The sequence below is a fragment of the Drosophila yakuba genome, chromosome 3L, assembly GCF_016746365.2.
Source record: "Drosophila yakuba strain Tai18E2 chromosome 3L, Prin_Dyak_Tai18E2_2.1, whole genome shotgun sequence".
In the NCBI taxonomy this organism is placed as follows: Eukaryota; Metazoa; Arthropoda; class Insecta; order Diptera; family Drosophilidae; genus Drosophila; species Drosophila yakuba.
The window spans coordinates 4048809-4064435 of record NC_052529.2 but is presented as its reverse complement, the minus strand read 5'-3'; the positions used below and the strand labels follow the sequence as shown (position 1 = coordinate 4064435).

At 41.1% G+C, this 15627-nt stretch overlaps 1 protein-coding gene and 1 long non-coding RNA gene across 2 annotated transcripts in view; one reads left to right on the top strand and one right to left on the bottom strand.

The window, feature by feature from the left end:
* Positions 1-15627, top strand: part of LOC6532825 (eukaryotic translation initiation factor 5B) — a 33156-nt gene that overhangs the window by 4594 nt on the left and 12935 nt on the right. Inside the window, exons 6-8 of the mRNA XM_002093526.4 lie at positions 9111-9187; positions 11772-11967; positions 13732-13839. Of these exons, the coding sequence (XP_002093562.1) occupies positions 9111-9187; positions 11772-11967; positions 13732-13839 (381 nt within the window). The remainder of the gene's footprint in view (positions 1-9110; positions 9188-11771; positions 11968-13731; positions 13840-15627) is intronic.
* On the bottom strand, positions 212-6408 carry LOC120321632. The gene is made up of 2 exons (XR_005561356.1): positions 1653-6408; positions 212-1595 (listed from the first exon to the last, which is right to left on the bottom strand). It is a non-coding gene; the product is annotated as an uncharacterized LOC120321632 (long non-coding RNA).

Below are 15627 nucleotides of genomic sequence, written 5' to 3'. Positions count from 1 at the left end.
CAGCCAGCCAGCCACATAGTTCCCAAAAACGGAGGGAGAGATAACCTTTTAATAGGTGGGCTCTGCAATTTATGTACACATTATTTATTTCTGCCCATGGCGGGTTATTTCTAACAGCTCGTATAGTCCGACGATAAACAAAATCTCTTCCAAAAAAAAACCAAAGAAAAAAAAAACGCATAGTACGCAGTTTGGAAAATTTGCCATTTTCTTGGCTACTTTTCGATATCTCTGGCAAATTGAATTCGGTGCGGCGACAAAGTTGTAAATTTGCGCTGGCCAAAAAACTATTTCGGATTCGGGAATTATGAGTGCGTGAGGAGGCGGGGGACACAAGATTTTCTCCTCCTGTCTGCCAGACTACGCCGTAAACATAAAAATGCGTATTTTTGTAAAATGCAAAACCCGGCCGTTCTAGCCACCAATATAATGATCATCATGATGATGATGATGATGGCGATGGCGATGTTGAGGATGATTCATGCCAGAAGAAGGCGAATGGCGGGCGCCCAGCCAACTGAACACGCACTGTAACCATTTCATTTCGCTGTCTGCCCCCCAGTCTCGAGAAGATTGAACACCCAACTAAAAATACTGGCCGCTCTATATACTCTATATAGATAGGCAAACGCATGTATATCTCTGGTATCTGGTGTGTATATATGGTCGCAGCGGATATGACAACTCAAATTTCAATTTAGCAAATATTTATTCCCTAGCAAAAGGCGGCCCCAATCAATTTCACACGCCGTAAATGAATGAAGCGATCGAGATTGCTTGGCTGCTTGGTTGGTTAATGGAAATTAGATAATCAGAATTACTTGCCTTATGCGATTTCCCATTTTTTTTTGTTATTTTGGTTTTTTTTGTTATGTTTTTTGCTTGCCTCAGCTGCGGAAATGTTGCAGCGGAAGCGCGGATAAAGTGAACAAAACAATAAACAGACATATGGGCCATTTGATCCAAGACCCCGATATTTGAGCGTTCTGTTGTTTCAGCAATTTTCTATTTTCGAGCAAACTCTTTTCTCGCCCCACCACACACACACGCACACACAGAATGTTTTTTGTTTTATATTTTTTCCGTTTCTGCTGACACTACAAGCTCATTAGCGACAGCAGCCCACATTTGCTAAGGTTTCCCACAGTCTCATCATCATCTCCATGCAACCATCATTATCATTATCATTATTATTATCATCGGCAGGCCGCAACACTTTCCCAGGCCTTAAGGTTCTCCTACCATATACACACATACGAGTGATCCAATGCGATCCGGGCCGAAACGCCAACGCAATATAAAGCACAGCGAGCTGAAAAACTATGCAAATTAGCCACCAAATGCAGCCACAGGGCGCGTGGTTGTGAACTGCTGAACTGAATGAATGAGCGACTGACTGAATGATGAGACCGGGCCAGGGACGTTTCAGGCCGCAAAGGGGTCATCGCTCAGATATTCTCGCTGTGTCTGTGGCAGCTCGCTGATGTAAGGTGGCTTTTAGAGCTCGAAGGCTCGAGCCATTAGTTGGCAATCTCGATGCTTACTTATCCTCCCTCGCAAGTTTTTTAAAGTGGTCTTAAATCCACTGACTTGATCTTAAAAGGTTTTTGCCAAGAGTTTAATATCTGTAATAATTTCCCAGAGTTACTTACTTTTCTAGTTAACCCCTTGTTGGCAAAACTCCGCTCCTATTCAAGCTCAACCATGTGAGCTTCCTTTTGTCTTGCGGCCCACTGAAATGATTTCCAAGTAGTTTTTCTGAGTCGCGCCCATTAGATTTGGTTTCTATGGTTTTTTCGGACGCTCATTTCTTAATGAATGAATTAACAATTTCTGCAGTCGCATGCACATGTTGTCCATATGGCCACGACTTTTTGTCGCTTTTTCGATATGGTAAGGTGTTGTCGGTTTTTGCTCTTTATTTTTGTTTTTATTTTTTTTTTTTCGGTTTTCCGATTTTGTCACATTTTAGACGAAAAATTTGTCGCCGTCATGTTTACTGCGCTCGTTTCGAAAATCAATTATGGTCAGCCGATTGACTGACTGGCTGACTGACTGACTGATTGAGTGACGAACTGACAGAGTGACAGACTTCAGCTGGGGGCTATAGATTCATTCATGATTTTAGCCAGAGATGCTGACCATGTGGGCCGACCACCGGCCGGCTACGTAACAAGTTTCGCCTTCATTTAAGCCAAATTTAGTAACTGGCTAACAACATTCACAGACACTCTCAAGCTGGGGGCTCTACCTTTTTTTTGGACCGACTAATGCTATGTAAAATGCCATAAAACTTTATGGTTATCGCTGCCAGAGTCATTTTTCTAGGCACCCACATATGATGGCGGCCTTTTCGAATCGAAATCGCTATTCGGTATTCAGTATTTGGTGCTTTTGCTTTTTTTTTTCCTGCGTGGCCGTTGAAATACGAGCAGGGTTGCCAATTTATTGGCACTGCCAAACTGACGGCCGGAAATTGTCATTTGAGTGGTGGTCGCTGCCGTTCAAAACTCTCTATATACAATATATACATATATGTGTATGATAAAAACAAAAATAATAAAGAAAACCCGCTTATGAGTTTTGTTTCGCTTAGCCCATTAATTTCTGACACGTCGCAGGTTGCGTTGATTGGCGATTGCCAATCAATCTTGCGCTTGCACCGTTCCACTAATTGGTATTCATGCGATCCAAATTGCACGGTTTTTGGACCTCTTCCGTCACCTGAAAGACGTAAAAATATATTCACCCACTATGAATGAGAACAGAACAAGCAATCGGGGATTTTTTATAAGTTTAGTCCAGAAACTACAATTTATTCTTGAATATTTTGAGCTGAAAAGTTTGAGTTAATTGTTGCACTTGCTTTGGTTTTCTTTATAATATTATTTTATTTTTGGAATCCATTAATTGAGTTCAGCTTTCAATTAATTGAGAATTAATAAAGAATCGCAAAAATAAAAGCAAATTGTATGGAAAACAAATCAATTACGAATGCTTTTATTCAACTTTTGTTTTCCTAATTGCGTCCCACATATTGAGCGGCATTTGTGGAATAGTCGCTTTAATTGTGTTGTTCCATTCATTCAGCAGATATATCTGCTTGTTTCTACAGAGATACAAAATATATGTGTAGGCAAACACGGAGGCAGATGCTTGTACAATAATTCATTTCATTGATCAAATAAACATTTGCTACACATTTCGATAAATAAAAACACCCTGCCCCGCCCCCCTTTTTTCCCCTACGCGCGGCAGGGCGTATCGGCGGCAATAACAACAAACTCAATATGTACAACAAACACTACAAGAGCAACTGATCAATGCCGAGTATTCGATTCATTCATGAAAATTGACTGCACTTGTTGCCCAGCTTGATGGCCATCTGTTTTTTACAGAGAGTGTGCAACTAACCATTTATTCGCCCTAATAAAATAAATAATTACATTTAACTACTCCAATACACTATAAATCGTTAGCTATTTAACTCTAAAAGTAATAAAATCAAAAATGTATTGGGCGGTTTCTAAGCCTGGTTGGTAAAACTGCGTCTATATTCTCTGGGCCAAATAACAGAATCGTTAAAAATCCATGTTAAAATGCACTTTTCCGCCTCCAGTCAACAGACATTCCTCGGTTACGTCATGGAAAATGTTTTCGCCAGATTTATGGTCCGTTGGCTGCACATTTTTATGATCGCCTGCCGGAAAATCCAAGCCAAAGACAGCATGAATGAGCGGCTGCTACCACTCACCCAATCGCCCTGTCTCACTCTTTGGGCCATTGCAAACACCGTTATGCATTTGGCCTGCAATTTCTTCTGACGCTTGCAGTGCTGGTAGTACCTGGGTACGGTACGAGATGCGGGCCAACATACAATCAGGTTATCAAAGGTACATTCTCGTTAGATATTCACGGCAATTCCTTTAATCACACCTTTAGACTGACATAGAAGTTCTAAGCACTACCAACGCGAATTCTTAAGCACTTTCCCGACTTGTGTGCATTTTTTATGAATTTAAAAAGTACCCATCTTTCTAGTAGGGTACTCCTTCCATTTATTACCCATCGCTGACTGTTTGCCGTTGATGTTGCAGCGTTGGCTTCATTAACATTTGCACCTCGTAGCCATCAACGGCCAAATATAGCGGTGCTGCCGGCTGCCATTCATAAAAAGCTGTGTGCACCTCGCTCAGTTGGCTGGTTGGTTAGTTGGCTTATACAACAGGCTGGCTGCATTCGCATTCACATTCGCATTCGTACACCCGCAACGTGGCTGCCTGGGTTCATGTTCATTCATTCAGTTTGGCAATCCACACACTCGCTCACACTTACCTGTATTTTCTTTGCACAACATTGTTTCCCGCAACTGTTTTCGTTTTTGTTGTCTTGTTGCCTTTTTCATGAATGAAAAATATTGCGCACTCGCGAAATTGCTAGATGCTGGCTGTCTACTTTTATTACTGAGCAGCTACTGGTGTTGCCAAATAAGCTGAATTGTTCAGCTTCATCTGATGGACATACATATGTTACTAAGGAAACGCGAATTCTTCAGGATTCTAAAGCTCGAGCTTAAACTATTTATGTACCGCGAATTCTAAACTTCTATGAATATATGATTTGTCTTTAAACAACTGCACCTTCATCAACCTGCCGACCTACCCCAATCCCTTTCTCTCTACATCCATATTTTATATAAATATATATGGCTATATCATCCTCCATCTCCGCCAGATGCTGTTGCAGCATTTGGGCAAAAATGTAATTATGTAGCCATCAACTATTCGTATGCATTCATTGTGCTGCGGTCGCCTTTGCCATAATTGTGTGCCACTTGTTGCTGGCTTTGGATTTGGTTTTGCTTTTGGTTTTGGTTTTTGATTTGGATTCGGATTTGGTAGGTGGGCCAGGTGGGCAGATATAACTCGCAGTCGGCCGCAAATGTGTATGACCGACGTAATTTGATTCCCACATGCATTTTAATTAAAAGTAAACAACAGAAAGTTTCGCAAATACAGCTCTCGTCATGCTCGGCGACTTGTCGTCCGTTTGGGGCCGCCATTTGCACGTTTCCATGCTAAATGCAAAATGCAAAATTATTCCAAACTATCCACTGCCAATGATTGCGGTTTCGCCCACTCGCGGCAGAAGCTGCAGTAGCGGCAGATAAGATAATTAGCCACTTTGGTTGGCCATCATGCAGCTCGTCTGGGTGGACAGCCATTTTACATTGCAGGAGGTGTGGAAATAATTAGCCGCATTGCAGATCAATGTATGATTAGGAAATTTATAGTTGATCATACTATCTATCGTTTCTACAAGACACTACATATTCCTAGAAGGTAATACACTTATTTACTCAACTGAAAACTAAATTAAGTTGCTATTATAATCGATTGGATCAGCATTTTCCACTCAAGTTATGAATTAGTTCAAGTGAATATTTTGTTACAAGTTAATTATTTAATAAGAACTACTTTGCTGTCTTGCCAATTAGTTTGCACTTCAGAATGACGGAAAAACGACGCAATTAATGAGCGAAAAGCAAAAATACCACGCATATGTACAATATATCTTGGGAAATATTGACGGCACCGAAACTGGCTAAATCGGATAGCGTGACGTCTTCGGGGGTCCATTCATGAATAGCTCGATGGAGCAGGGTTCGAAGGGGTAAGATGCGACCCCGAAGAAAAGACCGGACCCAGAAAAGTCCATTGTTGGGTGCTTAACCCTCTGTTCCGCCCCTATATTTTTGTGTTTTTTGTTTTGTTTTTTTTTTCGGACGCTCTTCGCTGAATTTCATGAATGAATTTGATTTCGCCGTGGTCGTGGTCGTGGTTCTCTTTCCCATGCTTAGCGTGTTTTGTAGTACTAGCTGGGCATTACGCCTCTTGGCAGGAAGGAAGTGGGGCAAGAAGCAGACAATGCCAATGTTTTCATTAATGCGACGCAGTTGCCAAAAACAACAAAGGCAATGTGACCCGTCTTGTGCTGAAGCGCAAGAAGACAGCCGAAGTTTTAATACCCTTCTTTAAACTAGGAAAGTTGAATATACAGAACTTCATATAAATATAGAGTTATTTTTAAAGTAATGAGTTATGGTTTACTTATTAGTAATAAAACATTCACTTAGCTATTGAAAGTATTTTGTGTTGCCCGAGTAAGAGTCATAAGTTTGAGATATAAATTTAAAAAAATACAATACTGTTGAGATAATGTATAATTCTTTTCTTCTGACTAATGTGATAAAACCCTCGGCAAGGGTATTAAAAAAGAAGGAAGGAAGAAGCGAAAAAAACAATGAATGAGTGAACCCAAGTGAATGAGTAAATGAATGAATGTATAAATGGAAAGACGAAAACAAAAACAACAACGGAAGCAATTCTTCCTGTCCCTCACACACACACACACACACAAACACACTCATGCCCTCACACAGATACACTATCACTCGCCCACAGTTACAGCAAACACATCTCACAGATACTTTCCAGAGCTTATTGCTTAATTTTCATTCATAAACACGTAGCGAGCGTATTTTTGGAAGGCAAGGAAGTTGAAAATAATAGATTTGTGTTTGCATTGAAGAACCCCCCCACAGCAAAGGGGAAGTTCACTAGCAACGTCCGGCATTTTCTTGAAATCCACGCAATTTTCCAAATTCGTAACGAAGGTTTTCCTTGACATTAATCAGCTGTTTTGGCTGTCCGTCAGTCAGTTCAGCCGACATATGCCATTAATTTAGTTGGTTTTTCATCCAAAGTGGCATTATTGGCAGCGTTTAAAAAAAGCCACTGAACAATCGATCTATGCACTGTCATAAAAATTTGAATTTTTGTATCAGGTACTGTGAAATCAGGTCGGATTTTGGTCTTGTTCTCTAGGAATTCGTAGAAAATATTAACAATTACTTTTTTATCACAATGGGAAAAACATTTAATACAAATTGTTGCAAAGAAGTGGTATTTGTTTTTAATTTTATTTTCAAATGATGCTTTTCGCTCAGTGTGCTCACCTGCCTTGGCTTCTCGCCCGTGTCATCGATAACACTGAGTGGCATTGCCACTTGACGTCAGCAACCAAGGGGCGTTGGGCGGTGGGCGTGGCCTTGTACCTTTTGGCTTCCACGTTAGCCGGGCTCCCCAGCTAATTAGCCGACAGTCGGTGTGCGCTTTCATTTGCCACTTACGCACTTCCCGCCCACAAATTCTGAGCAAGAGTAAAGGCTAACGCCTTCTGCTGGCCTTTTTGCCGATGCCAATTGTGGAAATGGGATTGTGAAATTGCGGATTTGGCTGCGTCAGTCAGGCGCACGTTCTGATTGTTTGTGCGAAATGATATTCAGCTGGAAGTCGACTGCCAGCTGCCACGTGGAGAGGCCCCTCAGCATCCACAACCAAGTTCTATTCCCATAGTAACGCACTGAAAACTTAACTAAAAGTACATTTAAACTAACAATGTTTTGTTAATTTACTAAAACATTTATACATTCAGCTTACATACTAATTAAACAGAATTATTTCCAGCCTTAAAACTGTTTTTATTTTATGTTTCAGCTTCACTCTCATACTTAGTAATAGTTTTCATTTTTTTTCGATTTCGAAAACGGTTTTTTGAGTGCACAATTGGGGGCATTTGGCTATCACTTCCGTTTGCACCCGTTTTCCGTTTTACATGCAATCGAATCGACTGCTCTCATTCTCGCCTGCTCAACGACTATGAGTTTTCTTGCTCGCTTTTTGTTGCCACTGTGCCACAATTGCATACAACAATAAACTTCCGATTTCATTCATTGTTTTGCTGATTGCAAAACTCTTTCTCGCTTTTTCCCATTTATTTTTTTTTTCCGCATTTTCCCCATTTGCTTTCCGTTAGTTACACACAATTTCTTTTATAACAGCGTCGTCAGCTGAGGCGTTTCGCAGTAATGAATGAAATGCTCATGAATGGGTTAAGCTGTAATTGAATTCAATTTACAATCGAAACACTTGAGCAGCAAAGCCAGCAATTTTACATGACGTCAGTGGTTCGAGTTTGTGTATTTAATACTTTTGCAGTTTTAAAAACTCTTAAAATAAGCAAAGATACAATGTCTTTTTATTTAAGATCTTTCAAGCAGTAGCACTATGCACATATATTCGAAAGCTTTTTAGGCCTTTTAGCTTAAGTCTTGTATTTATGCTTAATTTATGCCTGCGATAAGCTGGCATTTAAATTAATCCGATTAATCTAGCCGATAAGCCGACATTTCAATTTATCAGGCAGCTGTAAAAAAAAGAGAGAGTAAAACGGGTTGTACTGCCAGTTGTTAATGGGTTCAATCGGTAGCCTCTCATTATTTCGGTCTTATCAGCGGCGCGTGCATATCCGGTGGAGCAATTAAGTCGCTATCGACAGCAAATTCCATTGCCCCACTCACTGCAGAAATCCACCCATTTCACTCATTCCACCCCAGGCGCATTTAAACCATTCAAACCATTCGAACCACCCAGTCAACCAACCATCCATCCATTCATTCATGTCAGACGCGCTCGCGTTGCTGCTGTTATTTTTATCAATGATCATTTGTAATCATCTGCTGGCGACGAACAACAAAAATAAATAAAATGAAAATGAAAATTGAACATCTTCGATGTGAATGAACCCATCGCCAGAGTTTTCGCCGTCTCTTTCCAATGTCTCCTGGCCACTTGGACTTCTGAGAAATGTTTCAATTTGGTGGACTGCTTGTTTAGTTTAGATTTTGTGCCTCTCTTCGATTTTTTCTATTTCGTTTATTTTTTCTATGGCAATGCGACTAAAAATAGCAAAAGTTTTCTTTAGGTCAAATGCTTTTGGCCAAAAGAAGAGTGGGTAGAACATAAAAATTGAACTTTTTCGACAAAACTATGGTGAAGAAATATGCTCTTCTGAAATAGGAAAAGGCTTTACGATTATTATGCATATAAATATACAAATATGAATAATATATAAACTTTGAAAAAAAAATATGATAAAATATATCGCAAATACTGTATAAACATTTCCTTATATTCATAAGCCTTATCATACAAATTCTTGAGTTTACCCCATTTCTAACGATTTTTCAACCCCTCTATTTTTTCTAGTACTCTGCTATCCGAATTGGACCCGTGGTGAAACGCGATGTGATGAAGGCCTCCACAATGTTGGAACACGAGGCGCAGTGAGTAAACCCAAACTTATCGTTACTATATGTTCACTTTCCCCGCCATTTGTTTGCGGATGTGTCATACGGAATTGTAGCATATCAGAGTTCTTAAGAATTTGCTGAATGCGGCATATTTTGTGTAACCGAGTGTAGTGAAACAACTTGCACTATCAAATTCACTTTCGCGGAGGTTTATTGAACTCCCCCATTGAGGATTTCGCAAGCAGAAATAACGTCGACAGTTGGAAAATTGAGCCAGTAAAAGTTTTCTATGAATGAGTTTTACGATGAAACAAAGGCGATAACTTGTGTAATCCCATGAGTATTATGCGGCAGTATTACTTGACCCAGTTTCCCAGAAATACACTTCCTGTTTTAGCGATTGCGCAGAAAAGAACAATCATAGTTGGAATTTTTTTTCGTAGATACGTCAAATTAAGTGGAATATATTTAAAGTTTTTTTTTTTAATTTCCCAGCTTTTAAACTTGTTTTTTCCGTCACCATCTTTTCGGTTCCTAGCTGTAGTACTTCCTTTCGAGAACGTGTCCAACTCACATGTAACACCTTTGCAACAGCACACACATTTCATCTGATTATTATATGTATGCAGTCCCGACCATTTTTCGATTACATTGTAGGCCATTGTCGGTTTATATTCGAACACTTAAAGCAGCAAGAGGTCCGCGAGACAGCGAGAATAAACGACTTTTTGATATATGACAACGAACAATGCAATTTTATTGCCGCTTAACTTCATTAACACAATTCCCCGCCCCCAACCCATTCCACCCGCCACTTGATAAAGAAGAACAACGCAATATGGTCGGATCTTTGAAGATTGTGTCTGATATTAGCCGACGAAGGAGCCGATGGTCGGGTTAAGTGATTCATTTAGCGGCAATCACAAAATGCACTTTACCAAGGGTGATAAAGCTAAGCGGGATGCCCATGATTTATTATAGAGAGCGAAACCTTTGGGCCGGCAGCTTTGTCTCATTAGCGGCCTTAAGTGCTGCCAAATAGCCAAGTGGCATCGCATCGTCTATATCTTTCACTTTTTCCGTCCTGTCTCCTTTGCCTTACTATATGCCGGTTTCCAATTGCAAACAATTTTCGTGCTCTGCTTGGCAACAATAAAAGCGGCGAATGCGAGACGCAGATACATTTACGGCCCACTCAAATTACGCTGTCACATGTGCAGAAAAACGACACAGAAAAAGGAAACAGAAAAAGAAAAGTGTAAAGCTCGAATAGAGCAAATAGAAATGTAGCTACGAATGTATCTGGTATCTTGTAGCTTGTATCTACGCCCAAGACGGCGCATTTCCGTTTCCGGCCCTTCTGCGCATGCGTGCGTTCACTTTGAGTTATGCCCGTATTGGTAGTGGGCCCTCCCTATGCGCTCCACTATCTTTTACTATGTGTGACTGCTCTTCATTTTATTTATGTTTCTTACGCGTGTGGAATTTTCGAACCATAAAATTTTGCATTTTACGCTGCGAGCAGAGGCGACCATAAAAGTCTTCTGTCTGTCCCGCACAAGAAGTGCCTTCGATGGGTTCTACTATATGTGTATGCTATACATATATCTCCACTGTGTGGCTGTCGCCTTTACGAGTCCCATAAAATGCTTAACTGTTTTTATGTGATCTTTAATGCATAAAATTGGCTCGTTCACTCGCAAGTGATCGCCACCAACAATGGTTGCCTATTTATGAACCCTCTAGGGAATTCCAATCGATTCTCGTAAAAGTTGGCCTCGAAAGTGTCTAAATTCATAAATATATAGTTATAAATTTGAATCCTCTGATATGTATATTTAAATTTAAGCATTCTCAATAATAATTAAGAATGAAAAACGGTCTTGTTTATTCAGATATCCCTTGCACTCAAAACATCGAAAAGATAACCCATATATCACAATTTAAAAGGGGTTCTCTGCTTTCCTTTTATTAATCTTCTTGATATTAGCTCTCTTGCTGCCCAAATTGATCATAATTCATAGATCGATTAGTCGTGGATTCTATCCTAAACTGTTTTCGCCTCTACCCAACACACAAATTTAATCCCCAACCCAATTCCATTTTGATATACCCAAGAAGATCGAGAGAGAGATCCCAAAAAGAGTGCCCCTCATTAGCCGACTCCACTTTGGCGTTGGGACCTTTTCCTGTCGACGGAGAGTTTCGATTCTCGAAATGCCAACCATTTCCTGTCATTGAAAGCCCCACACGGCAAAAGTTAACCAAGCTAAACAAACAACATCTTGAGCTGTCCGACCGATCGTCAGTTGGATCTCATTCCGCCGCGGTTGTTTGTGATTTCAATTATTAACGCTTCCTGGTGCTCGGTGCTCGCCATGGATCGCCATGTGGCCCGATCCGATCATTAGGCCAACTCTTCGCCAGACAGGAAGACCAGCGACTGACGACTCTACAGTGTCATTATGGTTATTGTTATTATTATTATTATTATGCTCGTTGGTTGAGCGCTCGTCTTGCCGATTGCATATACTTTTAATTGTTTTAAATTACCGCCGACGAATCTCACTCATCTTACTTATCTCCACAATTTATCTCCATCGCCCGACCCCCTTAGGTATGCAACGATTTTGGCATTCGACGTGAAGATCGAGCGGGAGGCACAGGAAATGGCCGATTCCCTGGGCGTGAAAATATTCCAAGCGGACATTATCTATCATCTCTTCGACAAGTTCACCGCCTATCGCGAGGAGCTAAAGCAGAAGAAGCGCGAGGAGTTCCGATCCGTTGCCGTCTTTCCCTGCAAGTTAAGGGTAAGTTTTCTAGGATAAATTAGAATCAATTAGAATAAGTAAATATATTCGCAAAAGAAAGAAATGTAGGGGGGTATTTATCTGAGATTTAGTACACATTTAGTGCGCTGAAAGATATATACTAAGTGAATATTAGTTGCACAAGTCGTTCTCATTTTCGAGTGTACGTATCAGGTGAACAAATTAAAGACGGAAACCCAAAAGACTCGGTGTCATTATGGGCATTATTTTAATGCGCCCATGTTCGTGTTGCATTTCCCTTCGCCCCGCTGCACCTACAGCCTAACTGCAATTACCCCCGAAAGCTACAGGTGTAAAATGCAATCTGTCGCGGTCTGAAATTGAGAATGGGACCGAGACTGCAACTCCAACTCAAACCAACCAACTCCAACTCAGATTTCAAGTAAGAGCCAGGAATGGATCTCCAGCTGCGGCTTGTCTCGTCTTGACGCTGGCCTAATGATGCTGGCCAACAAGAATGGAACGGGCTTGAACTCCTGGGGGCCGTGGTCTGTGCCTGTGCGATATACTCGAACATACATATATATAAGCCGGGCTAAGACAAGCACTCAACAAGCGATTAAAGCCTTAGATCCCAACAGACGCCTGCATCACGTCCACACTTCCTGCTCAAATAATGTTTAAACAGCGTATTTGATTTATAGGCAATCATTAGATTTTGGTCGTATGCAATGTGGCGACTCAACACGACACACTCCACACTCCACTCGGGGCCACTTTGGTCCACTCTGGTCCACTCTAGACCACTTCTAGCCACTGGGCTCCCACTGTGCTGGTAATTGGACACACATCGCCCAGCTGTTGGGTAGCATTCGTTCGATCTCTTACACTCGAAAGGTTGTACTTTGAGCACTAGAACTATTTTAGATATTTGTGAGCTAGTTCTTATATATATTGCCGCATTTCTCTTTGCTGAAATAATATTTAAGTCATTTTTTCGAGTGCATACGACCAGCTTGAACTTAACGATTCTCCAGAGTGGAAGTCCCAGTCGCAGGTCTTGTAATAACAATGACGTTGTTTAGTTTGAGTTATTAACTCGCCTTCTGTCTTAAGGAGTTGGCTGTGCTTGTGGAGCTGGAACTGAAGTTGGAGCTGGAGAAACGTGTTCTCTGGGCCACTTTTCTTTTTTCCCGGCAACGTACAATCCATTTTCTATGCCGGCTGATTCAGATTGTGCCCCATTCTGCTGCAGGCGGCTTCCCATTTGAGGCCATCTTCAACAGTTGACGCAACGGAAATTAAGTTGTTCTTGGCGCAGTCAATGTGGTTTTTGGTCTGAGGCAGCCTGTGCACTTTATTAATGGGGCACAATGATATGAAAATGCACTAGAAAAACACAGTTTCATATTTAATGGGGGTTTTTTGTAAAAAAATTTTTTTTTTTTTACCTAAACTCATTTTGTTGTGAAAAAATTATAATTGATTTAACGCTCTTTAATTATGTGATCTTAAATATGAAATAGATTTCCATAAAAACTGGTAGCCCATTTGCAGAGTACCCAATATCATAGCAGACATAAAGTTGTTATGTTATCTTGGAAAATCCGTTGCTTACAGCGCCTAAGCCACCATAATTATCGGACATTATTTAAAAAGTAGTTAGGAGCGGACCCATCTCCATCGCTCTAACCCGATGAGCCGCCTATTAGTTAAGCCCCACATCATCATCATCGTCTATCTAACAGCCATTGGTCTAATTTCCCGTTCTCTGACCACTATCTCTTCGATTCCAACCCACAGATACTGCCACAGTTCATATTCAACAGTCGAGATCCGATCGTGATGGGCGTGATGGTCGAGAACGGCATTGTCAAAGTGGGCACTCCAATTTGCGTGCCCAGCAAGGAGGTAAGTGCACTGAGAAAAATAATAAGCTATTTTTGTATAAGATAATATATTTTTAAGCAATTTTCAAACATCAATACAAGCTAAAGATCTTAAATTTAACTAATTAATTAATCTAGGTGAATCGAGATGAAGATGATGAATCTAGATGAAGAGATCATCAGCTGGTTATAAATATTTAACTTTATATATTAATGATAGTCAAGCCAACTTTCCAATGCTATTTTTGTATGTGCTGTGGTCACAATCTATTCGCTGGCAAATATTTAACTATTCTGCGAGCTTCGCTCCACAAAAGGTTCCATTCAATAGGCACGCATTTATTTAGGAGTGCTGCAGATCGACGGTGTAGATCGCGATTGTTGGGGACGTGGGTTTTTCTGGGTTTTGTGGGTTCTTCTTCTATGCGCACAATGGTGGCACAATGAAAGTCCTTGTCTCTGGAATACTCGTATATAGTGTGTGTTGTCTTGGGAATCGTGTCAAGTATCAAGTATATATGATAATAATAAGGAGGCACAGGGAGGCTCGATGAGTTGTTTGTTTGATTTGCTACCTCTGGTGGCGGGGCAGCTTTTCATTGTTGACACAGGTGGTGCGGTTTTATTTTCATTATATTCTCTCTGGATGTTGATGTGAATGTGCGTGATGCAATTGTGTTGGGGAGCTGGAAGCAAATAGTTATTAGCTCATCGCCCGAACGAATTGCGTCGCAAAACGCTTTCTGAATTCCATCATAATAACAAGCATCGGACTGGCAGGCCCTCAATTATTGTCCTTCCGTTGATAATGATACAAACTGGGTAACGCAAAAAAAGAGAAGCAGGAACACGACGACGACACTCATTTCAATTTATGCGCCGACATGTCCTGTTTCCCGTTGCCAATGACCAAAGACCAAAGACCAGAGACAACAACTGTTTCCTTTCCACCTCTGTCGCTTTTTGTCGCTTCTGCGATCTTGTGCCAAAGGGTTTATGTCCTCTTTCCATTGCTGCCCACACCCCTCTTGACTTCTTGCCAGGAGAAGGAGCTGTAGCAGGAGCAGATGGAGGAGCTGGAGCAGGAGCTGGAGCAGGAGGCATTCATTGGCAATTATAACTTCCTCAATTATCCAAGAGAGCGCTGCTAAGCTGTGCGCTTCCCGTCATTCATCGTCATTCTTTTTAACGTGTTCCTTCTCTTTCTCCTTCGCTCTTATTGGCCACTTCTCACTTTTTGCCAGCTTTAATACTGATTTTTAGGAGGGAAATACCCTACGATCTGTTTCAATAGATTATATTCGGCTTTGGGAACTGTATATAGTTAGAAAAGATAACACAAACTCCAGCTTCTAAAGAAATACTTTACATACCTTAGATACCTTAGCATATTTTTAAACACCTTTTAATTAAGTTCTAGATAGTAGGTAGAATATGCATACTTAACCTTCAGTAGCTCATCCAACAAGTCCCCACAATCTGAGCTTATGCGCCGTGGGCACACACATGTGATCGTATGCTAACCCCTGCTCCAGACCCACATGTCCATGTCCATTCCCCCGACCTGATCCAATTCTACTTTAGATGTGCACTTCATTTCTGCCCAAGAATGCTGAGCCATTGCCGCATCATCGTGGCTGTTTTGTCGCTTTTGCCTGCTTGCTTTTTTGCCTTTGCGATTTCCGTTGACTTGCAGCTGGGGGAGCTCTTCTGCGAAAGGGTTGGGGTTCTCCAACTCTCCAGTTCTCGAGCTCTTTCAAGACCCCATTCTCTTTGTTCCCCTCTCTCCCAGCGACAACTTCCTTTCGAT